Source organism: Hypoxylon fragiforme, assembly GCF_022984875.1.
Source record: "Hypoxylon fragiforme strain CBS 206.31 chromosome Unknown GGS25scaffold_2, whole genome shotgun sequence".
Lineage (NCBI taxonomy): Eukaryota > Fungi > Ascomycota > Sordariomycetes > Xylariales > Hypoxylaceae > Hypoxylon > Hypoxylon fragiforme.
Genome location: NW_026054757.1, coordinates 800,243 through 827,196, shown reverse-complemented (window position 1 = coordinate 827,196; position 26,954 = coordinate 800,243). Strand labels below are relative to the sequence as shown.

Below are 26,954 nucleotides of genomic sequence, written 5' to 3'. Positions count from 1 at the left end.
AGTTCAAACGTTGCTTCTTCCTCTCATAGATTATAGGTATGCCTGCAGTGGGCTGACTTTGCCAACTCAGCCAAGCCACATACTATATCAGCCCAATTGCTACCTACCTACCTATGTAACTGGGCCCTTTCAAGACTGGGTCGTCGTTGAATAATCCACTTCTGAGCTCGCCACAAACCGATCTAGAACTTTCACGATACCTTCTTTGCTCGTGGGTGGCTTGTAACACGGGAGGGAACCTGTTTGAATCGACTACCTACTACATAGTATATGCCTCTTGCTCACCCAGCTGCCTGTAATACAAGTAGCTATGTATAAGTACTAGGTAGGTGAGTAATTACCTATGTAATACGCGGGTCGTTCCATGAGCCTTCCCCGAGGTTACAATTATTTGTCCAACCCTTTGCTTTGCGGGGAAGAAGTGACTTGCAGCTCGATATTGCAGGTTCACAACGCCACGAGAAAATTTCCACTGCGCCCTGCTTCACATATATTTCACATATAGTAGTCGATGAGAGAAGATTGAGCGAGTTCGGCACAATCATGGTGTTTAGGAGAACACAGAGTTAACAACCCCCTGTTACATAAGTAATACCTTAACCTAGGTGAGTATCTAATTCATAATTCATTAAGAAATGTCTGACTTAGTACCTAGATGCCAGGCTCAACAAGGAATTCCATGAATGGAGAAAGAATATATGTCTCCCCATCGACGTCAATAATCTTCCGGTCCCAGAAACGGTGGCGTAAGGTAAAGCAACAAGGCACCTGACCTACCTTATAGCTACATGCAGCTGCCATTCTCAATCCCGGGAGTCTAAGACACGCCACAATGCACTCCTCACGATGGCGGTTGCATCCGTATACACCGCCGGTTTCCCCACAACCAGCCCCTGGGTCGGCGATCAAGCATGTTGGTACCTAGATGTTGTAGATATACACGCAAAAGAACTACGTGCAGGACGATGTTAGAAAAAGAAAACAAGAAAGCGTATCATTGTTCATGTCTGAGCATAGGAGCTGAAGTCTCATACCTAGGTTGAGTTTTATTGGCACCTAAGCTGCGGCGAAGACTATTGATCACATCATCTGCTATAGTTATTACAACTTTTGTGTAATGAACGTTTCTACCTATAGCAACCCAGGTAAGTACTATGGCCTTGGCCGTTTGTCAGCTACCCCTGTATATACTCTGGCAGGTTAAATATGGGAAGTAAGCTCAATATTGTATAATACTCGGGAGATGAGTAACTGATGTGTAGCGAGGTATGAGTGCTAGGTAGGTAAGTACCTCTGTTGATTGCCGAGAAGCCGTCTTACTTACGGCCCAGAAGTGTAAACACGGGGTTCTTCATTCTACCTACCGAATCTCAACCCTAAGAGTATTTCCCAAGTCCACCGATCCTCCACGCGTACCGGCGTCTCTGAGGTAGGGTAGCCAAACCATATCAGCGTTCAGTGTCCCCACACCAAGCCATACCGGTGGCCTAGCCTAGCCTGACCTACTCTATGGCCGCGTCTCGTAGAAGCATTGCGTCCGACCATTGATGCAAGGCCGTAATATTCTACTCGAAAGGGGGCATGATCTAGGGCAATCATGACTTGTTTCAGCTACGGAAAAGGCATCATGGCTTGCTTGCTTGCTTGCTTGAGGGGTAGGGCCTGAGCGCTTCATCGAGGGTTGTTCCGAGATGATCTCGAAAATTCAACGAAAAAAAGCAATCGTCACTTACATCACCGTGGCGTAGGGAGTTGCAGAATATGACCACGCCAGTTCTGTAAACGAATTACTTTCATTCTCACGATGGAAAGTTGCATAAACATGGAAGTCTACTACATCGGAGTGCATTATCGTGGCGTGAGGAGTTGCAGAAGACAAGTCATGTCAGTTCCGCAAAGCAAATCACTTCCACATTGGCAGTCGAAAGCTGAACACGCAAGCTTTGCTAAATCGGAGAGCGAGGTATCAGGGAAAGGTCAGCGACTCGAGCATACCTAGGCACCATCTCGGATATAAAAGGGGGTAGTAGGTCCCATCGAACACCAACATCTCCTGGCTTCCCTCACCACAACACCATCACCAGTCTACAACAAGTCTCCAAACATTCAAGTTTATCTATCTATCCAACGATCTCAAGTTGAAACATCAGCCAAGTTCGTCCCATCCCACCCCACCCCATCCTTCTTTCCTTGCTTCCGAAAATTACCTACCTAGGTAACCTACCTACCTTACTAACCCCCCTCAACCCTCCACAGCATGTCCTACAGCATCAAAGTCCGCGTCTACCAGACCAACACCAACGCCTTCTTCACCCTCGTCGAGAGCGGGTGCTGGCACTACGCGTCGGGCGGGACCTGGGACTGCTCTTCGCCCCCCTGCTCCTCCTCCCTGACCCTCAGCATGGGCGGCAGCGGCACCTCCGGGATGCTGCGCTTCAGGACCGAGCAGGGCAAGGAGGCCTTCTTCGTCGCCATGGGCGTGCACAACTACAAGCCCTGGGTCGACGTCGTCACCGGCCTCGCCAACGACGTCACCTGCGTCTCCGCCCTCCCCGAGTACTACAACGACGTCAACCCCGTCCGCTGCAAGGCCCGCGAGGCCCAGCGCACCTCCCAGACCATCCTCAACGCCGACCACCGCAAGATCTCCGCCAACTACTGCGTCACCGAGGGCAAGGAGCTGCAGCTTAACATCGTCATTGGTTGAATACCTACCTACCTACCACCTACGGAGAGCTCAGTGACAGCAGCAGTATGAAGCAGCAGTGTGGTGGAAAAGGGGGAAGTGAAAAGCGTGCGTGGGCAGGGCACACGCTTTATGGTGCAAAAGTTAACTAGGTTACCTAAACGAAGTCGCTCTTTTTAAAGGGTTATGAAAGTTATCTAGTGACAGAATCTCTTTTTGGTCTACTACCTATATAGGTAGCATCCACTCATTAGATAGCTCAATATTATACTTGAGAGGGAATAGCCAGCATTCCTTCCATCGTGTGCCACAATCCAAAGGGCTCACGCTCTCATCTCCAGCTACATAATTCACAAATCACCTAGACATTCATACATACAAAGATAAAACATAAACGCGAGATAAATAAATGGTTGTACATCAATGGGAATTTTTTTACTGTATAGTGGGTAGTGGTGGGTGTGGTATATTCGTGCTCAACTGACTGATCGGTGACAATCTCGTCTCTACATGCAGGGGTGGTTTTTTTCTCCTTCATCTCGTTCTCATCTTCATCCTCATCTTCGTCATGCTAACCTTACGTACAGGAAAGAATTGCATATCAACCATCCGCCCCGGTACGCCGCCCCGTTATCTCGCCTCGCCTCGCCATGCTGGGAAAAGTATGAATGTCAGGTATCTTTTAGCCAAGGAAGTGAGAAGTTTGGCAAGTATGATCGTTGGAATGCGGCATGGGTTGCAACATTCCAGTCGTCCAATACAAATACCCCAAGAGATATCCCAAACACGTCTATCTTTCTCCATAATCAAAAAGACTTCATCGTCAACTCACCAACCAAGCGTCTCCAGAATGGTTTGGGCCTCAGCTTTCGACATGCACTGGATGCCGAGCTGTCGATGCTGTGTACCAGAGAACAGATCTCTAAGGCCCTTCGCCATCTTCCAACTCTCCTCTTCACTGATCACGAACAAATGACTTCGACCTTCTTGGTCCCTAATTGTGGCACGGAGCAAGTGTAAGCCCTGGTGATCAGAATTGCCGAGATATGATGACGTGGGTCCACGTCTTCCATGAGGTGCAAGACGGCACACATCTTTACACGAATTCCTAAGATCCGCAATACAAGCCGTGGCTTCATCACCAGTCAGCGTCGTAGGCTGGCCGCGGATTGCCGAGCGAAAGCGATGAGCCTTGGGAACTGGTTTGGGGGCAGTCTCAGCAACGCAATGAGATGGGCACCATATTTCTATCGTCCTAAGCGTCCAGGCTTTGAAATCCCAGTCACGTTGTGGCTCATGCCGAATATCATCGTCGATAAAGATACCAGCAGATGTCATGCGGAGAATGAGCCCATCCGTAACTGGTGACACGCCAGATATGAGCTGAGAAGCTGGAGTCTTGGAGAATTGATTGAGGAAATTGTACACAGCCTTGATCACGATTTTGCCCTCGTCTTTGCACTCGTATGGGGGGCGTTCGGACGGGGGTGGTGTAGTCCGCGAAGTGGATTGAGATGGCGCGTATGATGACTCTGTGAAAGTAGTACCGCCAGACCGTTTTCGGCTATGCGTTTGGCTCTTTGGTGTGTCGTATGGGCGGTATGAGTAACCTTCTTCATCGTAAGTGCCAGTGGCGCTGGGGGCCTGGGTACTCGGTGCTGGGGGTCGTCTGGTCGAAGGAGTACTAGGCTTGCTAGTAGTAGCACTGGGCCTACTCGACGTGGTGCTGGGGCTTGGTCGAGAGGGAGGGGGAGATGGAGATTGAACGAAAGGTCTCCCGTTCGGCCAAGGATTGGTTTTCTCACCCACTGACGAGTAAGCATAGGCACCGCTCCTGCTAGCTTCGTTCAGCCTTGCTATCTCCGCCTCCCGTGACTTGGTTTCTTCGGCCTCCCTTCGTCTCGCTGCGTCCTCTTCCCTTTGTCGGGCAGCTTCAACTTCTCTCTGTCGGGCAGCTTCCAATAGCCTCTGCCGAAGAACATCTGCCTCTCTCTGTTTGGCAGCCTCTTCTTCCTTCTTTCGGGCATCCTCTGCTTCTTTAAGGCGCTTGGCAATGTCAGCCTCTCTCGATCTTGCCGCCTCCTCCATCAGCTTAGCTGCTTCAGCCGCCTCTTTGGCCCGTATTGCCTCCTTCTCTTTGACCTCCTTCTCAAGCTGCTCTCTGAGCGCCCTCTCACGCGCAAGGCTTTCACGAAGCTCCCGCTCCCGAGCTTCCCGGATTCGATTTGCTCTTTGTTCCTTTTCCCGCTCCTCCTTCTCTTTCCGCTCTCGTTCACGTTGCTCGGCTTCCCGTTGCTCTCTCTCACGAATATCGCGTTCCTGCCTATCTTTGGCTTCTTGTTCACGCTTGGCACGTTCAAGAGCCTCTTTCTCGCGCAGTTCCTTCAATTTTCGGGCTACCTCTTCTCTCCTACGTTGTTGTTCCTCCTTAGCTTTTTGTGCAGCCTCTTGTGCTTTACGTTCCTCCTCTTTCCGCCGAGTTGCCTCTCTGGCCTTCTCCCATACGCTTTTATGTAGGTCTTTGGGAGGTTCTTTCGGAGAATCCTGGGGGGTTTCTTTGGGGGTCATGGGAGTCTTGGGAGTTTCTGCAGAAGGCTCTTTGGGAGGTTCTTTGGAGGGTTCTCTGAGAGGCAGTTTAGAAGCCTTGGTGGGAGACTTGGTGGGAGACTTGGTGGGAGACTCGGTCGGTGGCTCAGTGGGAGGCATCGTGGGAGGCATTGTGGGTGGCATTGTGGGGGAGGGCTCCTTGAAGGCCTCCTTCATGGTCTCCTTAAGAGTTTCTCTGATAGTTTCCTTGATCGTTTGCCGAGATGTTTCTTTTAAGGGCTCTTTTCGAGATTCTTTACGAGGCTCCTTACGAGGCTCCTTGCGCGGTTCCTTGCGCGGTTCCTTGGGAGATTCCTTGGGAGATTCCTTGGGAGATTCCCTAGGAGGTTCCTTAGGAGGTTCCTTAGGGGGATCCTTTGGGTGTTCCTTGGTTGGCTCTTTATGACTTTGCTTCAGCGATTCCTTTGGAGCTTCCTTTGGAGCCTTCTTTTTAGGAACCTTTCTAGGACTTTCTTTCGACACTTCCTTGTGGACATCATGTGGAGGCTCTCGGGGTTGCTCTCGAGAAGTTTCTCGCGGCTGTTCTCGCGGCTGTTCTCGCGATTGTTCTTGCGGGCGTTCTCGTGGGCGTTCTCGTGGATGCTCGCGTGGACGTTCTCGAGGAGTTTCCGGACGAGTCTGCTGGCGATGTTCTGAAGGAGGTTGTCGGGGCTGTTCATTGAACTCAGCAGCTTGCGGGCGTTGTTGCCACGATTGTTTCGATCCTTCTCCCCCTGGCGTACCAGGCATTGGCCCATGCCGAGGAGGAGGAGGTGCGCCATGAGGAGGTGGCGGCGGAGGTATATCGTCATTTGGGGGAGGGCCGCTGGAAAAGCCAGGACCTGGGGGAGGGGCACCGGGATACCCTCCAGTTCCCGGGGGAGGGCCATATCCACCGTAAGTGTTCCCAGGGCCACCACCCCCAGACCACGGGCCAGCTCCCTGCTGGGTTCTTCCCAAGGACCATGCTCCGACACCAACCCCAATCATTAACAACGACATTCCCATGTTTCCCAATCCTTGAAACCCACTGTACCACACTCGAACGACAGGGCCCAAGCTTTGGCAAAGAACAACTAGCACCAAAGCACTAGCAAATCCTGCCGCAAAGCTGTTCAGGTTCGGTTTCATCGATGGCAGGTACAGGAAACCTGACCCCGACGAATGTGGCGGAATAATGAATATATCATATTTGCCGGGAGGCAAATTGGGGTTGGGATTAGGATTTGTATTTGGGTTGGGATTGCCGTTTGTCGATCTAGGATTATGGCCGTGAGGCGGCGGCGGCGGAGGTTGATCCATGGCAATGATCTAGATGTTTTAAAGAGTTGTATACGTCTCGCAAGTGCGGCCAGGCAAGAATTGAGTGTAGGTGTATCAGGGTCGGGCTTGGGGCTTGGGGCTTGGGCTTGAGCTCGGGCTCGACAAACAAACGTCAGACCCGGAATTACAAGCTATATGTTTATTAAAGTCGAGGGTATCTTGGAAGAGGCCATAGAGGTCGTGACGTCGTAAAGAAATGCTAGTAACATGATTGCAAATTAGATATCTGTGTTGTCGCATCGCATTGCATTCAGGTCGTATGGAAGGGAATAAAAACCATGAACAGGTAATTTTGACCTGAAGAAGAAGACAGATGGATCATTGAAATAGCTTACCGCGCAAAAGGAACAGAAAAGAATCGTCAGAAAAAAACAAGATCAAAAGAGACCAACAACACGATGCCAACTCTCCATGCAAAGCAAACAGTTGCTTCTGCTCTATGTACGTATGTACATATGTACATACATATGTATTGAGAATCGAGATGTGTTCTGTTTTTCCACCGATCACAATTCCAATCGTCTAAACGACGAGGTGCGAAGGTAGAAACGTATGCGATTGAAGTTAAAGTGTCATGAAACGGGATTGAGGTGTTGTAAGCAGAATAGATGGATAAATGGAGTCAGAGTGGCGGTCATGAATTAATTCATCAAGCAAGTTGTGCACATTATTTTTTTTTGACCTTGGCAGCTAGTGCAAAGTGTGGTGTATATGCAATGTGCACTGCGCAGTGTGCAGTGTGTGTGCAGTGTTTACTTGTGAAATAATAAATTGTTCAATGTTGATGCAGAGTTGGTCCCCTGGTTTGACAGGTCACAGAATTGTGAAAAAGGTTGCAGCATGGTACTAGGTGCTAACGGTCTAACCAATTGAAAACTGCGCCGGTGAAGCGTGGGCCTCTATGTGACGCTAGTATTTCCTAAAGTAGTATAGCCCACATCTGTAGTTGGTATAGCGTTGGAAAGAAATTATGGTTCAAGCCAGTTCCCCGCAAAGCACAACTCGACAGAGTCGACACAATTGTGTTGTGTCCCATAGTTAATTTGTTCCCATCACGCTTTAATACCAAGATCAAAGATCAACACTTTTTCTAACCTTACCTAACATAGGCACCTGAGGTATCCAGCCAATTTCAACATTTTAACAAAGAGAGCGCTTCCGGCTCCTAGGCCCAGACCCCCGAGTTCATTCGTACAAACTCCTTGGTCTCAGACATCATCAATGCATCGTTTCGAGGCGATTGGTTCGTGTTGCACAACAACGGTCGACCACCATGAGTCCATGACCTCTAGGAGGCTCTATCAGTAGGTGTTCTCAAAATATGATAGCTCTGCTCAACGCGTCAAAATGAAATTGCCCAATCTCTTCAAATCAGATAAGAGCAATCCGAGCTCAATTGTCAATTTGTCGCTTGCGACATTACTCCACTCCCACCATCTATGGCCGACCAGTGACGAATTACGAAGAGATTGGGCACACTGCTAACCCTGCGCCCTGGATTACCATCCCAAGGTAGCATCGGATAGCTCTCCTGCTCCACGCCGCAGCCCTCTCGTCACCTCATCCCTCATCACATGCTTGATCAAAATGGATGGATGGATGGATGGATGGATAGAATCCTTCATCACTTTCACCGAGTGTGCATTCTTGCTTTCCAAGGTTGTTTACAATAAGGCATCAATTTTCTCATTATGATCTCCCATTAAAAGCTACCATACTAATTACAGTTATGTATTATTTCTAGACATTGGGCATTACATCTACACCAGTAATACATTGAGTTGTATTCCCAGTAAACAACCCTGTGCACTACGGCGTACAATACATCAAGATGGTGTACCGGGTTACAATGCCATGTTCCAGGTACCTGGCCACGTGCGGCACAAAGTTATTCGCTGGTTGCTAGGCAACGCTCTAGCACCTCTCCAGCCTTTAAAGCCCATTGGGGGCGGGGTCAATGAGCTGTCCCTTTTATCATGCTACTTCGTACCATACATAATAGAGAACAACGTGTCCATCTTGACTGATTGTTATCAGTTTGCTGCCTAGGTAACTAACTACCATAGGTACCAAGGTTTTGAATCAATATTGATATCTTGCTTTTCAAGCAGCCAATGCCCTTGTACGGAAGAGGTTCAAAATACACATAACTGTACTTTGCTGTCAACTTATGGGAACCGTTGCCTCGAAACGAACGGCCCAGTGGTCGTGAAGTAGGGCGATGATGAGGCAAGCGGCCACTGCTCTAATATTGGCTAGCATGGGATGCGGCGGCGATTCTAGAGCGAGCATCTTGAACTCCGATGGAGAACCACAAGAAACTGCGCCTATGCATAACATAAATATCTCGAAAGGGACTAATACACCCGCCTACGAATAGCCAGGTGCCAGGTAAGTAAGCAGGTACCTAGTGCTTACTAGGCTGGTGAGTTTGGAGTAGTCTCCTGGAGTCTATATCATCAGCATTCAGCCGCAAATGGCATTTCCAATTATACACAACTGATGTATTCATGGCGCTTGAGATAAACTGTGCATGAGGTTTCAAAAGTATCATGGCTTGTAGATGAGATAGAAATAGCTACAGGAGTTTCTGCATGACCCCATACGGAGAATGACGGTTCTAGATCGACAGGAGGTGCCTGTTCAGCCTCTCCGTGTAACCATTCTCAAAACGCGTCCGTCATCGAGGCTTCGTTCTTTGGTACGTAGGTATGTATGTAGCATGCCTTTATAGCACTCCCCTCTCTGATAATGAGAGGTGGCATTTGCATTTGGCCTCCAGAGCTTTGGGGACTCACGCATAGCGGCAATGGAGATACCATGGATGAGATACCGAGGACGGGATTCCGCGTCTACTTATTAGGACCCCTTGAGGGGCTTCGAGTCGGACCACCGTCTGCTTACATAGGCATTGCATATCTGAGTCACTTCTCTACATATGTAACCTAGGCACATTCACTGGTTGAGATGTCTGTTTGATTGAAATCAGCCATGGCGCATTAGGCACCTACCTACACATGCATAGTCAGATCTTTGCGCAAGCTTTTTCCCCTTTCTAGGTATTCCAAGCCGCTTTTTCATTCTATTGCCCTCCTCCCCCCACCTCCAACCTCTATATCTCCCTCAGCATACCCAGGCAGACAATCTACCTACCTAGTAGACAGTCTAATACCCTCGTTTCCTGCTCACCTTATTCATGTACTCCTCCTTCCCCTCGCTCAGCCTCTGCAGATTCGTGTCCAGAATCGACAACAGGCGCGTATTGTAGCTCGTCGAGTTCCCGCTCACGTGGGGCGTGATGATGACGTTCTTCGCGTCCCACAGCGGGTGGTCCTTGGGCAGGGGCTCGGGGTCGGTGACGTCGAGCGCCGCGCCGCGGATCCAGCCCTCGTCGAGGGCGACGATGAGGTCCGCCGTGTTGAGGATGGGGCCGCGCGCGATGTTGGCGACGAACGTCTTCCGCGCCTGCAGGATCTTGAGCTGCGGCGCCGAGATGAGCCCCTTGGTTTGGGGCGTCAGCGGCACGGCGACGACGAGGAGGTCCAGGCCCGCGCCGAGGAAGGCGTCGACGTCCGAGGCCGAGGCGCCCGAGAACCACTTCGCGGGCAGCACGCCCTCCGGGTCCCCGAGCCCCGGCACCACGTACGAGTGGTCGCGCCGCGACTCCGGCGTCGGTCGCGGCCGGTTCGTGTACGCGTACACTTCCATCCCCATCGCTTTCACGACGCGCGCCACTTGCCTGCCGATGCTGCCGTACCCGAGGATTCCGCTACAAGCATGGGTTAGGTTAGTTAACTGAGGGATGTGCACAAAAAAAAAGGGGGGGGGGGGGGGGGGGGGTGGTTGCATGCAAATCTGCTAGGTCAAGTACGTACACCCGTTGATGGACGGCATCCTGTGTGTCCGAGTCATCCCAACTATGCTTCCACTCGTGGCTCTTCTGGTACTCGAGGAATCGGGGGACTATTTTAAAATGGTGAGAATTAAAAGATTCATTCGATTATTGTTTTGATACGAGACAAGTAGAAAGGGGGGGGGGGGGAGAGAGACTCACTGCTATGCTGGAAGGCAAGGAACGTGCATACGATCCATTCAGCGATTTGAGGCCTAGGTGTATCGCAAACGGAGAGAGAGAGAGAGAGCGTTAGCACAAGGCCGGCTTCCAACCCGAACATTACCTATGCTGAATTCACATGCATTCTCCCAGCACTCAGGTGCCCCCCAAAACTCAACAACCGCCCCAAACTCAAAAAAAAAAGAAAAAAGAAAAAAAGAAAAGACTCACCCATGAATCCCATTCGCCGTACAAAACGCGATCTCCGTCTCCGTGAACAGCGGGTTCTCCAGGATGTAGTTGGCGCCCGCGCTCTGCAGCTGCACCAGCTGCAGCTTCGGCGCCTGCTCGCGGGTCGGGAACCTCGGGCCCGTGAGGAGGATCGTCACGTCCTTCCAGTCGGCCTCGGCGAGGGACGTCGGCAGGCTGGTCTCCCGCCAGGTGTCCCAGTTCGTGTGCACTACTTGGAGCCCCGGGAAGGATTTGCGGAGCGAGTCGATGTACCCCGCGGGCGGCTCCCAGGGGACCAGCATGAGGAGCTTGTGCCCGGAGAGGTCTTTGTTGGGGGCCATTGCTTTGATTTTTTTTTTTTTTTTTTTTTTTTTTGTAGTAGTAGTAGTAGTAGTAGTAGTATTTTGATGAAGCTGAACTGGAACCTGAATCTGTCAAGTTACTTGGATGATGGAAATGTTTCTTTGTCGGATACTACTGTACAATATGTAGGTGCCACCTCTATGAAGTTGTGTATTTACATATACTATGTATGTAGATACCTAGGTTACAACATTTGAATCTCAATGTACTCTCGGGCTACGCATGTAAACCAGATCTTACGCACGAGCTGTTAAAACCCCGCGCGTTAGGTTAGACGATGCGCAATTGTGACCTTGGGCGGTCCGATGGCGCAATCGGAGTAAGGTTGCATAGGTAGGCAATGACTAACCCTTAGCTGTCTGGGCACCTAGTAAATACCTAGGTAGGGAAACATTTGAACCTTGAAGGTATCGACGCAGCATTCAGGGGTAGGTACTTATCATAGCTGTCGACTATGTATATACACACATGGAGTAGTTAAAACCATCAAAGTCTTTGATTTCCGTCTGAATTAATTAATAGGGAAATATTAGCTACTTAAACTGAAGGGACGTCACACTCAAGTTAGGTATTAGAAGTTATTCATAGTTCTTGTAATTACTCTTATTACATGTATATACTCTTCGAGTTATTTCTCGAGTTATTACTCAAGTAAAATATTATTCATGCGTGTACCGTTCTGCCTGCCTGCCAGCCATTGAGCGGCATTCTGCTTGCTTGCTTGCTTGCTTGCTTTCTCCTGATGGGGGTATGTCTATCCGTCCTGAAAACTCCATACAATGCCATATGTAATCAATCAAACAATCAACTGTGAAAATCCCTTCCCTGAAGGCCATACCAACCCAACCATTGTGTGCCTTTTTCCCTCTCCTTTTTGTTTCATCTGCTAAATGCAGGAAGTTGCTTGCATGCAATGCAGTGCAGTGCGTCATCAAAGTATCGCTCGTGGGGTATATTGCTCTGTTTGTGTTTGCTTGGTCTTTTGTTGTAAAGCCAATGCTGTTCCTGATTACCTCCCCCGTAACCGTTCCAACCACCACCCTTTAATCCTGTAAAGAACCCGGCCGAACGTGAACTAGCGCCCGACCGTTTTGGTTCCTACTATGGTCAAGGGTCGCTCTTCGTTCGCGACAGGGCTTTGCGCTCTGCTGGGGTTCTCTTGGCTATTTCGGCTCAAGGCCAGGTCCTCCACGCTCTCGTACGGGATGTCGCACGAGTAGGAAGGGGGCGAAGGGGGCACATCTTGGTAGATCGGAGGCGCCTCGTTGTCCCAGCTGACGCCCAGGCCCGCCCTCTCGGTGACGACGACGCCGAAGTGCATGCGCAGGATGCGTGCTACGCCGGTCGGTGTGACGTGCTTCAGGTGCGTGGTCGGTGCGTACTCCTGGACGACCACCATCTCCACCACCAGCTGGTGCGTGATCTCGGTGCCGTCTTTGCTCTTCATGTCGCAGACAGCGCGCGCGCCCGGCGCTAGCTGGTACTGGATTTCCGTCTCGATGCACCCTGACGGGGAGTAATCGGATTTCCAGCCGCTGTGCATGTCAGCGTGCGCTATCGTGCGGGTGTCGACGCGCTTGGCGCCCTTCTTCGGCGCCACGGCCGTGTCTGATTCTTTGGGTTCCTTGGGAGAGTGCTTTTCGCATGCAGGCGCTATGGTCTCCATGTTCTCCTCCAGCTTCCACGACAGTCGCTTCAGCTTCCAGTACTCGACGGTCTTGGCGTCTGGGTTGTGCTTGACGACACCGTCGAGGCGCAGGGTGAAGGTGTTGGAACTGATGGGGTGTATGATTTGGGTGAAGTGCACACTGGCGGCAATGTTGGTAGGCGGGAAGATGCGTATGCTGTGATGGGGCAATTCTGGGACTGGTATCGAGCGCTTTACGTCGATATTCTTGATAAGCTTAACCATCGGTCCAGTGCGCGGCTGTACTATCGCGGTGAATTCGTATTTCACTGCGATAATGGCATTATCAGTTGTCGCGGGAAGGTGACCATCCAATAAAACGGAAAAGGGGAATTCGTGTGTCCCTATATCTCAGTTAGTATGAGCCATGTGATGGATTTTGGGGGAAGTGAGCCAAAAGACTTACGTTTGGAAAGTTGCGTTGGCTCAGTCAAAAGTGTCCAGGATTTGAGCTCGGTTACTTGGTTTGCACAATTCTGACAGTGACCAGTAAACGGTCGTTTCTGTAGGATGTGGACATTCAACTTGGCTTCGAAAGTGTCAACCTCAAATCCCTCCTCCTTGATGTCAAGTAATAATTGACCAGAAACCAATGCGCCAGTGCTGTTCTCGGTATCACCGTGCAACACAGCGGGGGGTGACTCAATTTTCCAGCTTAGGGAGGCATTGGGATTTTGTGGTGATTCCTTGGAAGATTTGGAGCTGCCAAGATGCAAGACTGGAAAACTCAGGCGATGATGACTGTGGGCATCCTTCTTCTCCTTGGACGGTTCAGCCATCTTGACAGGAGGTGCAACAAAGTTATGTGCTAGATGATCTGAGTCGGCTTCGAGCACTGATGATGCAGGTGATGGGTGACGAGTAGGTCGTTCTCTGGATGTAGATCGTGAGTTAGATCGTGAGTTGGGGTTGCTTCTTCGTTGTACGGATGCTTTGATGCTGTGGATGCTATCGTTCGAAGCCCGAAAGAAATCGACTACACGATGTGGCATTTTGGCCAATGAAACCACGGGTTCGTATTGTCTGTGTGGATCTTTTTCTTGTTCTTGTGACTCTAGTCTTTCTTCCTTCCTCGGGGCTGGGTCTCTAGGCTCTAAGCTCTAGGCCTTATATTCAGGGCAATAGCGGATTCGCTGGTTACTTCGAGGCCGATGGCGCTGGATGGTAAGGAGCTAATGCATCCGGATGGCTACCGGTTCTTTGTGTGGCACTTGAAATCTGGGGAATAACACCTAATTTCAGGGCAATGGCGTAATGTGACCCCAATTTGAACAAAATCTTTTCCTTAATATTTTTTTTTCAGAGTCGCCTGATCTGTCGTAGTTTAAAGGATTCTCGTCATAGGCCGCCGTCATAAAATTAGTTAATTGTTGGTATATTGCAGCGCGTTGGTGCAATGTTCAAACTGCCACTAGCTCCCCCGGACTCGGGTATTGTCTTTTGCAATTTCTTTGAAAGTTGGTAATACAAATCTGTAATTCGTTGTTCGATGTTGTTCGGCGATGTGGTTGTGGCGCTGTGGTTTTGTTCAATGCCTTTTTTGGTTATTCACACCTCGATGAGGGCTTATGATTGGCTAACGTGATTCGTCGTATAAGTGTGTAAGGGATAACAATAGAGATTTTGAGAATGATGAAGGTAAAAAAAGTAAGAAGATTAAAAAGATTCGATTCCTAATAGCTATTCTCACAATTTCGTCTTTTTATCTCCTTTTTCCTGTCTTGTCTGTCGTGTATAGCTGGTTGCAGTGGCGAGGCCTTTCGTATAAGTAGTAGAGTACTGACTGTATTGTATTGTACCAGCGAGTTGAAGGTTTGATTTGGGTTGCTTAACTGTCGTTAACGCTTGCGTCGTCTTTTGCTATTGCGTTTTTACTAGTAACGGACTTGGAAAAGTTTCTATGATAGTTTCTAGTATTTATTAGAAAATATGGAATACTAGGCGGCCAAAGCTATTATGTAGTTGGCGCAATTAATAGGTTGCTTCACATCATGCTTTTGCCAGACCTTTCCATCAAGTAATTATGTGTCATGAATTGAGCTGCACTAAGAACCTGGGCCCTTGTATTTTAGAGCCCGCTTCAAACTTCAGCGGTTGTTGGCCCTTAAAGCTCTCCACTATATTCCAGGTTATAGGGGGGCTGAGGGGTCGTGTGAACACTGAACACGCACTCGGGCTCTGAAGCAGTGAAGCAAGCACCTGTAACTTGTATCCAAGGTTCAATGTCTATTCACGCCTTTCACACTAATATTTACGTAACCTGAGTGCTAGAAACATCCTAGATCAGGAAGATCCCATGCATCACTTCAGGTACATGTACTTAAGGCTTAAGCAGTCGTAAGTTTACTAACTTTACTTACCTTAAGTTCAATGTTGTACATTTGTATACATAACTGCAAATGGTACTATATGTAGTACTACACGTGTTGCTACTTACATGTACTATAGGTAGGCACATGGTAGGTATGCTTCGCCTGCATGTGCTGGAGGCAGGCATGCAACATATGCATGTGAACTTTCGGTGTTCAGTATACCTCACATATCAATAGATATACGGACTTAGCCTCCGTAGATATGAATATACTAGATGAATCTATACTATAGTATCCTGCTCAGCTCAACCTTTGGTTTGAGCATGTTCCACAATGACAATACGCGATTCATATATATTTCGTGCATACTATTGGGAGATAGGCTAAATGTACCCCTTAGTAACCTGAAGTCTAGATGAAAATGGATGATCTACAATCAGCCCTGTGTGCGCTGTAAGATGGAGATCTAAAACCAAATCCATGCCGCATAAGGCTAGATGAGAAAACGTATGTGCTTCCTAGGCGACTGATGCAATAATATCCATGGAAGCAAACAATCGTGTTGTACCAGGTGTACCATAAATGGGTGTGTGATAGGTCATCTCAGAATATATGTGTCGATGGCATGAAGTGCTGTATGTATGCATTAGGTAGGTCGGCTGTTAAGCTGGCATGTACGGTAGCTCCCGCGACACCAGACGCCAAAATGTTACAGTGTAGATTAACTCATGAGCTCGGATCATACCAATGCTTGGCTGGCTCGAGAGGTGAAACGAAATGCATGGCTTGCATGTATCTAACCTAACTTGATACGATGATCGATCTGGTAAGTTTTTTCTAGGGCCCACCCGAGCGAAGTCATCGTGAAATATTTTGAAAGGATTGTAACATACGATGGTGACTAGAAGAGCGCGTAGGAGGGCCACGAGTCGGTAATTAGTGGAGTCTCGTTACTAGACGTTACCCTATAATATCCACAACGGCGCATCAGATTGCCAAATCGGGGCGGGTGGAATGCGGCGGAAGGGCTGGTGGAACTCCCGGAGTCAGGTTCTAGAAGAAAGCGGAAAATCGGGAAAGGGGGAAACCGTGGCGAAGAGAAAAAAGAGCTTTGTTTTACATAATCTAAAGATTCCACAAGTTTCATTGAAATATGATGACCAATTTAGGGAGTATCAAAGTACTTGTTACAAGCTAGTTAATGTAAGAAATTTTGAAAGTACATACTAGGTAGCTTTGGAGGATATCAAGACTTCAAATCCCGTTTGAGATTTTTTGATTTTTTTCAAAGTGACGACTTCAAATGTTTAATGGGGAGCCTGCCCTAACGGCGGATGTACCTGGTAACTACTAGGTAGTTATGTGTAACCAACCCGCAGTGTCCTGATGACAGGAAAAAGCTTTTTCCTAATAGTCCGGCGGGGCTCGCCGAACCTCTTTAGGCAGGCATACACCTATATTTAATATGCCCCACCCGCCGTGTCACAGTCTTGCTCCACAACTAATCCACCTGTATGAACTAACTCACCTTAGTTTTTCAAATTTTCATCTTTTTTTTATTATTTTTTTCTTTGCCCCATTTGATGAAAACGCATCTCTCACCGAGCTGCATAAGCCGCACTTTACCGCAACTTCTACACTTACCTAGACAGACCGCAACTATCCAATGTGGATGCCGAGATGGTTTTTCATGTGTTGCCTCTCTGTCCGAAAGAAAGCCGATGATGGGCGAGATGATTCCTAGATGCCCGGTGTACGTGCCTACTTACCTAAGAATGTACTGTACATATATATGTAGGTTTCATCGGTTACAAACGCCTAACCTACATAGTACATATGTGTACAGATGTATGAATCCTTCCAAGATTGTTGAGATCCGCTAATAATAACTTTATCACTTAGATCATGCAGGCACCGACAGTATCCAAGGCATTGGAGAACTCACTTCAATGTTTTAATATATCTGATAATGATTTGTCGAAGCATAAAGGAGGATCCTCTCATCTAACATGTACACATAACTACCTTGGTAACCATACACACAGAACGGTTTTTAGATTGCGAAGAAAACCAAAACAGTGATGTCAACAATATTTATCTAGGTTAGATCGTCAGGCACGTTACCTCCTAGTCCCCGTGTCTCGATCGATTGGCCTTGGTGGAAAACGGGAGCGCTTTTCCGCTCCAAGGATGTAGAACGGTCTAATGGGCTGAACACATCCCGGAGCTTGTTTAGACCTAGCCTAATAGGTATCCCACCCGCACACCAGCTTCTACTATGCCATTATATTCACAGAATAAGTGAGCTGTATGAATTATTCATCATTGAATGGAATTTATCGATAAAGAAAGGTGCCGATTCTATCTACGTTTTAACGAACATCGGTGGATAACGACTTTTTTTTCTTTTTCGGAGGGCGTCTATGCTTATCGCACGGGAGGATGCCACCCTTTTAGCCTTCACATACATTTTGTGGCTTCCTGTCACCGGCATACTTATGTACAACTACGAATCATCATATGGACTATTGTCACATTTGATATCCTGGATGAAACGAGTTCCAAGTTGTTGACATATTAGCTATACCCCAATCCCAAAGGTGGGGTTCTAACCAGATCATCGATCTTCAGGGTCTTTTACTGTTAAAGCCAAGAGGATTCTTGAAGAAGTGGACGTCTTTGGAGGGGATATGTAATCGGGACCTGCCGTTCTCAGCTACGTTGCCATTCTTTGCAGAGTCACCTGTGATCTCACCTCATAAGATAAGTTTAAACTGACATCCGACCATTATGCTCATCGGTTTCCACCCCGATATCACATCCCACATGATATCACATCCATACCACATAACTCTTGGTTGCCCTGCCCACGGCTTGCACATTCAGTGAGTTGTTGCTATGCAGTCTGCTAGGAAACTCCTATGTACATTCACAGTAGACCTCATCAAGATGCTCCACAGCCCCGATTCTCAGGTATACTGGATGTCGTGGGTACTAGGAGATGTCAGACGATCTCCATCGGAAGATCATATGTAGATCAGATGTCGTTCCCGCCTTCATCCCCACACACAACCGCTGGAGATCTTTCATCCCCAGCATTGTGCATATCTACACACTATTCCCCACACAGCCTAAACCCAATCTATCGATAACATGATGCTCTCCCTAACCGTTGTACAGATGTTAGAGGTATGAGAAGATAAGCTGAATTTTTTTGAATTAGGTGTGAATTGAGTACGATATATTGTGAGGAACATTTGTGCAGATTTACAATTTAGGCTAAAAGCCGTCGGGACAACAAGCCTTGTTATTGATGTCTCTATCTGCATTTAGGCTAATGTGTGGCTAAGGCCAACTTCACAACGTTTGCATCTCTAAAACTATCAATTTAAAGAGGCTCACGCGTCTGTGCATCCAACACGGGTCGAGCTCACGGCAATATCGTCGTACCAGAATGTGTTGGTGTCGCCGCCATACGATTCCCAGCCGAAGTAGATGGCAGAAGGCGTGGGCTTGACCGAGCTGCGCTGCCATTGTGCCGCGTTGCCGTTGCTGACGCCTGGCTTGCTGGTTAAGCCTTCAATAGCCTCGCTGTTCAACCATGTCTCAATGGTGCCATCGGTGCCTACGTGGTACTCGAAGCATTGCCAGTCCCCGGTGGGGAGTGCCTTCGAAGCAGCAATACCTTGTGGTGAAAGGTCCGGAAGTGTAGCATCGTCAGATTCGCGGTTGTACATGAGGATCTTGCTCTGGCCGCCAATACGGAGGTGCTTGTTAGCGCCCTGGGCGGAGTCGGGCATGGTGATGAAGGAGACGTGTGAGTCTGTGAGGGCCTTGGATGCCTTACTGGAAGTGCGTTGATATTAGCAATGCTTTTTAATCTAAAAGCTGCCGCCAAGAAAAAAAAGAAACCTACACATAAGCTCTGACGAAGATATCGCCGGCGGGGACGCTTTTCGTGCCAAAGAAAATATGTCCGCAGAAACCGCCTGCACCATCCACCCTTATGGAGTTTTTGCCACTGTGGGCGGTTGTGCTATCGAGGCTGACTTTGCCGCCTTGGTTGCAGTCCGGTGCGTATACAGGCCATGCGCTTTCATCCCACCCGCCTTCGAAGTCTTCAGAGACTTGGGCGAAGGAAAGGGGAACGAGAGCGAGGGCTAACAAAACGACTTTACAGAACATCTTTGCGGTTCGTTTGCTGTAGGTATCAAGAACAAGCTGAAGTTTCAATACTGGCTTCAGCGAGATGGCCAAGAGAAGGATATATATGTCTCCTACTTCATAACCCGGGGGTCCTCCCTCCGTTATGTTACCGGGATGTGTTTATGGCTGCATGCTACACCCCCTAAACCTACCCCTACCATCAAGGCCGCTACCCCACCGCAACTTATCCCGTATATGTAACAGCTAGCTGCATTCTCCTATATGAGACGAATTTTACCGGCCCACCGGGACGATTCGTAAACATTTTATGGACATCGACCTTGAGGTAATTAGAAAGCCTACACTACCGTTCTATTTTAGGTGTCTTCACTCTTGATAAGGTAATTGCCCGGGACATGTAAATGTTGCTACTGAATTCGTTGAAGTACAGAGTTGAGACTATTATGCGCTCTACTTCCAGGCCTCATTCACCGCTTGCGTGCGTTATTGGAGCTCCACAACGTCGCGAATCCATACGATGGAAGCTCCAAAATAACATCACCATCACAGCATAGACCATATATAATCTCCAGTCCCCGCCCCAGTCCCCAGGCTTTCAAATAAATCTCGCGAACATGGTCAGATCAGATTTTCCTCAGCAGCGCCCCGTCATTCTGCAGCTTCTGAAATACGCCCTCGGGGTCGTACTTCGCCGCCGCTTCCTTCATTTTCTGCACGTTCGCGGCGCCGTAGCTGTCTAGTACTGTCTGCGTCGGGCTGCCGTCGTTCAGGAACACGTAGTCGAGCAGCTCGTTCTGTTCCGCCGCGATCGAGGAGATGTGCTGCCGGAAGGAGTCGACGGCTGCGACGGCGAGGGAGTCTTGCGAGCAGTCGGTCCAAACGCCGGAGATAATCCACCCTATGTGTGTTGATGGCTGGTGTTAACATGTGTTAAGGGGAAGATGGGGGTGTAAAAGATGAAAGGGGGGCTCAAGGGAAGCGAGGACGTACATGTCTGAGGTATCTCCTCCAGCCCGAGAACATTGCCTCCCCTTTTTCTTCCTTCCTTCACCGCGCCGGTCGACAGGGGCTGGATGATGTAGAACAGTTCACCAACGAAGTTCTTCGCGGCTTGAAGATAGTGCTCGTGCGCCTTGATATATAATTCGGGCGAGAAGCGAGTAGTGACTGATGATTGTGTGCGTCTAGGAAAAACTCAGCATCGTCTGCATAACGACACGAGATAGCAAAGGGCGGTTGGTTAGGTACCTACCTGGCTGAAGGACTAGTATACGAGATCGCGGTCACCAACGAGTATATCGTGCCATTCGTCGTCGGCACGGCGGCCTTGATCAAACTCTTCAGGTTGAAGAACGAGTCGAACGCCTTAGGTCGCTCGGAGGGGATATCGGCGTACAGAAGCCCGACGGCAACATAGGTGGAGCGGACGTTGACGAAAAGGCCGATCTTGGGGTCCGTCTCCATGGCCTCCTGCACGTCTACCGCGGCGCGCAGGATCGCGGCATAGTCGGACACGTCGTAGATGTTGATGGTGTATTGTGTGGGGATCAGGGGGTACGTCTGAAGATCGAATCGCGTTACGACACCTAGGTATAGCATATGAGCTCTAGATTATCTACCTAGCAAATATCCCGCATTCTGGGACTATGGAGTTGGATGATATGGATGCTTAGGGTCTCAAAATTTAATTACCAAAATTTGCACCGCCGCCCTTGAGTACAAAATACAGGTCCGCGTTCTCTTGGTCATTGGCATGGACGGTTCTGCCGTCTGCAAGCACTACCTAGGTATATGTGAAAGCACCGCCGGTTAGTCACGAATTTTTTTTTGGTAGTTATTAAAGCAGGCTTAGCAGTTGATAAATAGGTAGCAAGGCGAAATACTTCATAGTTCTTCACGTTATCCGCAGGCAATCCATGGAGATTGGGGAACGCGGGCATTCCGCCTACGAAAAGACTCGTTAGCCCCTGAAAAGCCTCAAAAAAAAAAAAAAAAAAGAATAAGAAAAAGAAAAAGCCACATCCGGACCCAGCCTCATCATGGTCATATGATCCAAGGTACTAAGTTAGGTCAGTAGGTAGATAGGAAAGACTTGCCGCCCAGTATGAATCCCGAGATGGACAGATCCAGATTCCGGCCTCCGACAATCGAGAGATTGCGCGCTTCGACGAATCCGTAGATCTCCCGAAACGTGCACCCGGCTCCGATGTGGGCGATGCCGTCGTCCGTCACCGACAGCTCCTTGAGCCCCCGCAGATCGACGACAACTCCGGTTTCGCCGACGCTGTTGAAGCCGGCGTTGGAGTGGCAGCCGCTGGAGCGGACGGCAAACCTGGAGCCTGCGGCCCTGATGGTCCGCAAGGCGGTGGCAACCTCGTCGGCGCTGGTGGGGTGGACGAAGCAGGCGGCTGGGAGCCAGCATGTCTGAGACCTTTTTGGACGGCACGGCCGAGTTAGTGTAGTTGTATAACGCGAGGTTAGGTAGGTAGGTAGGTAGGTAGGTAGGTACATGGTTGTTATGGGGGAGGAGGGGGCTTGGTCTAACTACTCACACGGGAAGACCCTGCTCGGCTATGTAATCGTCGTCGCCTTGGATTGTGACTCTACCTGGAAGCGAAACAGCTAACGCATCGCGAGCGGCTGTGGCACGTGCAATGACCGCCGAGTCCTCGGCCGACGGCATGGTGTAGTAGGTAGTAAGCAAGCTTATATACAAATACGAATATTGAGGTAAGTAACAGTATACCTATTTCATATCGTATTCGGAAGCATATAGTTAGGCAGGTGATGGGCGATGACGTGGAGAGAAAGGGCTGTCCGTGCAGGTGGCTACAGTGTAGTTGGGCTCCGCGATTGTTTCCCCCCTTAAAAGAAACACCTGCTGCCAATCAATCAGCGCAACGCAACCAACACCAACAGGCCCAGTCCAGTCAGTTAAGGTTATTTGATCTATTCTTTTGAGACCCAGTCAAATTATCAGGTTATTAGGTGTTGGTAGAAGTACCCGCTCGAGCTGAGAGTTTTGTATGGCCGGGTGGGTTTATAGGCCCACATGTTAACTCAATCTATAACCGTATCTTGCAGCTGTGCCCCTTTTTCTCTGGCTTAGGTACGGTTGGGTAGGTAGTCGAAATAATGGATTCTTGCTCGATACTTGAGGGTGTCCATCTAGTCTGGTGGATAGGCATGATTGGACACCGACCTAGGTACGTAGGTTAGGTAAGGAAGCAGTCATAGCTGGCGGCAACGTACTACATCTTATACTTGTATGAAATAAATGGTAAGTTGAGGATTGGTGAGCACTTGGGCAGGTACTAATAGTTATAACTTCATAACTTTACAGCTCTTGAAGAGAAAGTATTTTTTTAATACACGAAGACTTAATCGGGTTTATAGAGGAAGGCTTGATTACAGGGCTATTTTTCAAAAGCTATATATAGTATCTACCTAACATCAAACTGTAGACCTACCGATCTAGAAGTATCTGCTCTAACAAAGACAAAAACTTATCATACTAATGGATCTTACCTAGGCATGTAGTGGATATATATATACACAGCATAGTTAGATAGTTGTACACTTGCCTACCTCTTATTTTCCGTAGCCCATATAGACGTCTCCAGAACCACCTGCCTTGTAGGGGCTCTTCTCAGTGGCGGGGGCCTTTGGGGGCTTCAAAGGCTTAACCTGAGACTTATCCACATTAGCGGTTGAGTTGTGAGGATACTTGATGTTGTCAAGGTTGTTAGCGTTCTTGGGCTTTACGGTACCGTCTTTCTTTGGAGCAGGCATGGCGAATAATGAGGTCTAAGCTGTAGTTTTGCGTAGGTAGTAGTGTTCTTGTTCTTAGGTAGAGCCCCTTAGATACTAGGTAGTAAGTACTAGGTAGGTAGATGTTTGATGGTGTGAATGATTTGGATACTGATACTGATGCTGCCATGCCGACGAGGCTCGAGTTTTATAGGCATTTCCAACATGTTGAATCAATGAAATTATTCTAAGAGTTGGTGAAGGTGAACAATAGGCGCCTTTGACGTGTTGAAACAGTACCTTTGATTGTTGATCTTCTGCACATCAAAGGGGAGTTATTCAAAAACAATTGCATTGTATTCCTACCAAAGCTCTTTCGTTTGACTGGAACATTCTCACAATAGGCTGTAAAAATATAAAGAGGAGGCTGTAAGATTGAGAGCTATCTTCTAGAAGTTTTATAGAAGTTTTATAGAAGTTTTCATAGAATTCGAGTCAGCTGCAGAGTGTAGTAGCTACATAGTCTGCAACAGCAAATAACCTTCATAAGTACCTATTAAGTAAGCTGGATATAATACCTCTGATGATAATGAGTCAATGACAGCTGAAAGTGAATTGCAATGAGCAGCTGGTAAATTAGGTACGGAGGGATCTATTGCTGGATCTTCCGACAAACACCTAGGTAATCCATGCCGAAGGGAGAAAAAGCAATGCTCTACATCTAAAATCATTCATTAATATATGTTTCATCTACTTCCAACAGCCCTTGCGCACGCTGAGTATTCCACATTATCCTTAGCTCAGTTCGATTTAGATTAACTTATCTTCACGATTTTAGGGGTGAAGTCACGATTACAGAAGATTTGAGGGCTTCTATTGAAATCTCTTCCCCCCTTTCAAAAGTTTCATGTGGTCGACTACTTGGTTATTCTTCTCTGTTTTCTTCCTTCGTTTTTTTTCTTAATATTCTCTTTTCGAGAAGATGACATTTTCTTTCCAATGTTAACAACTTTTATCAGCCATTTCTTTCCTTTTATTTCAAATTGGTACTAGGGAACCATAGTTTCTGCGTTGAGCTTTATAGAACCCATAACATCATCCTCATCATTGATGAAGCGGATAACATTTCATATCAATACGCCGACTTAGTAACGCTACATCATGCCAAGACTTCGACCAAATCCCGCCCATCACAACTTCTCGAGTCATTTCATGAATGCAAACGAGATCCCATTGGAGGTCGGTACTGCTTGCCCTGATCCCCTAGGATCCCATCCCGCACTATTGGGGCTTCCGATAAACAGAGGGCCAAGTGAACGTATCGAAATATCTCCAGACACGGCTTCTGATGAACTATCTGAATATGTATTTCCATTGCCGCCAACAAACTCACCGTCTTCGCATAGCCGGACCTCACGGTCCCGATCACCGTTCCCGCCACCTTACTCCCTACTCGCATCTTCCCGGTCTTCGCCAAAGGACACACGTTCTTGGGCAGATAGAAACGTCGCAATGAACTCTTCTCCACATGTTGCCAGTCACATACAACCTCGAGCCGATCATCAGTCTTCGGTACAATCAAAGCCACTGCCGACCAAACCACCGCCAGATGTAGATAACGAACTAAGACATACCGAAAAGGGGAAGCAGCAAATATCGCATCTGACACGAGTGATCTCTGCTTTTACAATGAGAGAGCTCAGCGTCCATCGAGCTGATTCAACCGTCAACGTCGACAGCAGCAAGCAGCTCCCACCGTCGACTCCAAACCAGCCTGCAGAACCATCACTGCTAACTGGGAGGGGCGAGCGGAGACAGCCAGTTCATCGACAAGCGACATCAAAGGAGCTCCCTCCTGTGAAGCCCCTATACAATACCGATGGAGCCAGAGCCGAGTCATCTGCGACGCACGAGGAAGTCCCAAAGCCCAAGGAAGGGCAGAAGCAGAGACTGACGCCCGAGCAGATGATATGGCTGCATCAGAACTACCGGGGGGAGGCGACGTTCCTCAAGGCCTGGGGACTCCATATCACCAAGGATGCCGACCGAGAACTGGGGCTGGGGATTCTGCGAGAGCTGATGGCGGCAGAGCTGGGAAGGGGCCGGGAAACACCGAGACCGAAGGATAGGGGGCAGATGCATTATGGCCAGCACGGGGAGATGCGACCGGTGACGCCGTCATCGGTGGTGTCGAGGGATTGGGATGAGGGATTGCACTCTATCAGCGAGGAAAGGGGGAGCCGTGCAGTCTACCTTGACCCCACGAGGGGCAGTCTGATCTTCGCTAAAGACCGCCGCTCCTAGTGAGGCGTGAGGTTTCCCCATGTTTCCATCGACGGGTAAAATTTGCTGACGAGGGAATTTCCAGTGATTGGGCCTCGTCGTCCAGGCTTTTTGTTCCTTGTTATCTTTTCTGTCAGCTCTAATTGTATGTTAGCAAACGGGTATACCAAACCTGCCACAGCCGTGGGAGACACTTTGTTACCCCAGACTACTATACCGTTCTCAGGAGCAGGCTCTCTGGTACCTACATGTGGGAAGGCCAACGATTATACCAACTCAAGGCACTGGTGCCATTAATAATTCTGTAAAGACCCAGCTAGGTATTTAGGTAATCCCTTAATAACTATTCACCAATCTATCTTGCACTCAAGTTAGCCCCTTGTTACTTGGATCTTATGGCTTTCAGGAGTAAGAGATATTCAGCATTGTGGGTACTTACCAAGTAACTTGAAGCGACCCATCCACATAAATTCTTGTGTCTTCCATGATATCTAGCTTTTGCTCGGCTGGATAGATATAAAAAAAATATAAAAAAATGCCTTTAGGGAACAGAAAGACCAGTAAACCGCTACCTCATCAACTACTTAACTAGATATATATCGGCAGTAAGTTGTAACCGGCATATAGAGCGATCGTGTAAGCTGACTGTGTCCCACTTTTACTACCCCAGATATGGTATAGCATTGTGGATACCTACCTAACCTAGGTAGCTTAGTGTTGTATCTTTCATTCCAACCGCCGAAGACTACAATTGAAGCTATCTCCACTTCACTGCCGCTTTTCCAATCTCCTTCTCTAAGCTGTCGTCGCCGCTCCTGCTGGCGATGTAGGTTATGGCACTAACCCATTCATTGTCGCTATTTCATGGGAAGTCACTGGTAGCCCCTGCGCATGTCGTCTCTGTCTAGCTGGCTCATCGTACCGCGCTAAAGCCATGGGACTCGGTAGCCAGCAAAAAGCTACGTTGAGCTTCCTTTAGAGTGTTCCAGACATGACTTTCTAGGGTCGACGGCGGCTCATTAGGTAGCTTAGGAGGAAGATTAGGTTCATTTATGTCGCTGTCGTCGATGACTAGTCTTCAAAATGCTTTATTGTGTGTTGATAATGGATGAAGTTACGATAACCTCATATGTAGGTATGTAGCATTTGGTGGTTGGAAGGAAAGGTACAGCATTAAACTAGGTAGGTATCCACAATGCGATGATAAAGCTTAAGCCTTAACCTAGTAAAAGTGGAGCGCAGTCAGTTTACACGAACCGTTAGAGCCAACAGGGTTCGGGACATAGTTAGTAGATCGATAAGTCTACGACGTATATCTAGATACATTAGTGATCGTAGGTCAGATCCAGCGGGGCAGGGGTTGACATCTAAGGAAGGGGAACCTGGGCTATATCCACACCGAACACCCATATCTTGTATACTAGAGCTTGTCATCCCCATGGTGGTGATAGAGATCAGACATTAAACCGTAGATCAAGAACTATTATTATGAGGCTAGATTGTAAGCTACAC

At 48.5% G+C, this 26,954-nt stretch overlaps 7 protein-coding genes across 7 annotated transcripts; 2 read left to right on the top strand and 5 right to left on the bottom strand.

The window, feature by feature from the left end:
- The first annotated feature begins 2,056 nt into the window (after positions 1-2,056).
- Positions 2,057-3,111, top strand: GGS25DRAFT_110508 (lectin). Its single transcript, XM_049256038.1, has 2 exons — positions 2,057-2,154; positions 2,257-3,111. The coding sequence occupies exon 2, from the start codon at positions 2,258-2,260 to the stop codon at positions 2,705-2,707; it is 450 nt and encodes a 149-aa protein (XP_049119770.1). The 5' UTR covers positions 2,057-2,154; position 2,257; the 3' UTR covers positions 2,708-3,111.
- Positions 3,112-3,369: 258 nt separating this feature from the next.
- On the bottom strand, positions 3,370-6,956 carry GGS25DRAFT_110502 (uncharacterized protein). The gene is made up of 2 exons (XM_049256037.1): positions 6,931-6,956; positions 3,370-6,794 (listed from the first exon to the last, which is right to left on the bottom strand). Exon 2 carries the CDS (start codon positions 6,572-6,574, stop codon positions 3,515-3,517), a length of 3,060 nt encoding a protein of 1,019 aa, XP_049119769.1. The 5' UTR covers positions 6,575-6,794; positions 6,931-6,956; the 3' UTR covers positions 3,370-3,514.
- A 2,512-nt stretch (positions 6,957-9,468) lies between these two features.
- On the bottom strand, positions 9,469-11,252 carry GGS25DRAFT_474286 (uncharacterized protein). Its single transcript, XM_049259612.1, has 4 exons — positions 10,881-11,252; positions 10,650-10,702; positions 10,471-10,558; positions 9,469-10,364 (listed from the first exon to the last, which is right to left on the bottom strand). The coding sequence occupies exons 1-4, from the start codon at positions 11,219-11,221 to the stop codon at positions 9,761-9,763; spliced, it is 1,086 nt and encodes a 361-aa protein (XP_049119768.1). The 5' UTR covers positions 11,222-11,252; the 3' UTR covers positions 9,469-9,760.
- Positions 11,253-11,843: 591 nt separating this feature from the next.
- Positions 11,844-14,237, bottom strand: GGS25DRAFT_474274 (uncharacterized protein). Its single transcript, XM_049259611.1, has 2 exons — positions 13,337-14,237; positions 11,844-13,274 (listed from the first exon to the last, which is right to left on the bottom strand). The coding sequence occupies exons 1-2, from the start codon at positions 13,920-13,922 to the stop codon at positions 12,319-12,321; spliced, it is 1,542 nt and encodes a 513-aa protein (XP_049119767.1). The 5' UTR covers positions 13,923-14,237; the 3' UTR covers positions 11,844-12,318.
- A 4,280-nt stretch (positions 14,238-18,517) lies between these two features.
- On the bottom strand, positions 18,518-19,729 carry GGS25DRAFT_110433 (uncharacterized protein). Its single transcript, XM_049256036.1, has 2 exons — positions 19,159-19,729; positions 18,518-19,088 (listed from the first exon to the last, which is right to left on the bottom strand). The coding sequence occupies exons 1-2, from the start codon at positions 19,425-19,427 to the stop codon at positions 18,641-18,643; spliced, it is 717 nt and encodes a 238-aa protein (XP_049119766.1). The 5' UTR covers positions 19,428-19,729; the 3' UTR covers positions 18,518-18,640.
- A 303-nt stretch (positions 19,730-20,032) lies between these two features.
- GGS25DRAFT_517896 (uncharacterized protein) lies at positions 20,033-21,008 on the bottom strand (the record flags this gene model as incomplete). Its single annotated transcript, XM_049263454.1, has 3 exons — positions 20,033-20,307; positions 20,400-20,593; positions 20,662-21,008. The coding sequence occupies 3 exons, from the start codon at positions 21,006-21,008 to the stop codon at positions 20,033-20,035; spliced, it is 816 nt and encodes a 271-aa protein (XP_049119765.1).
- A 2,939-nt stretch (positions 21,009-23,947) lies between these two features.
- GGS25DRAFT_474264 (uncharacterized protein) lies at positions 23,948-25,902 on the top strand. Its single transcript, XM_049259610.1, has 2 exons — positions 23,948-25,801; positions 25,882-25,902. Exon 1 carries the CDS (start codon positions 24,321-24,323, stop codon positions 25,461-25,463), a length of 1,143 nt encoding a protein of 380 aa, XP_049119764.1. The 5' UTR covers positions 23,948-24,320; the 3' UTR covers positions 25,464-25,801; positions 25,882-25,902.
- Positions 25,903-26,954: the final 1,052 nt, after the last annotated feature.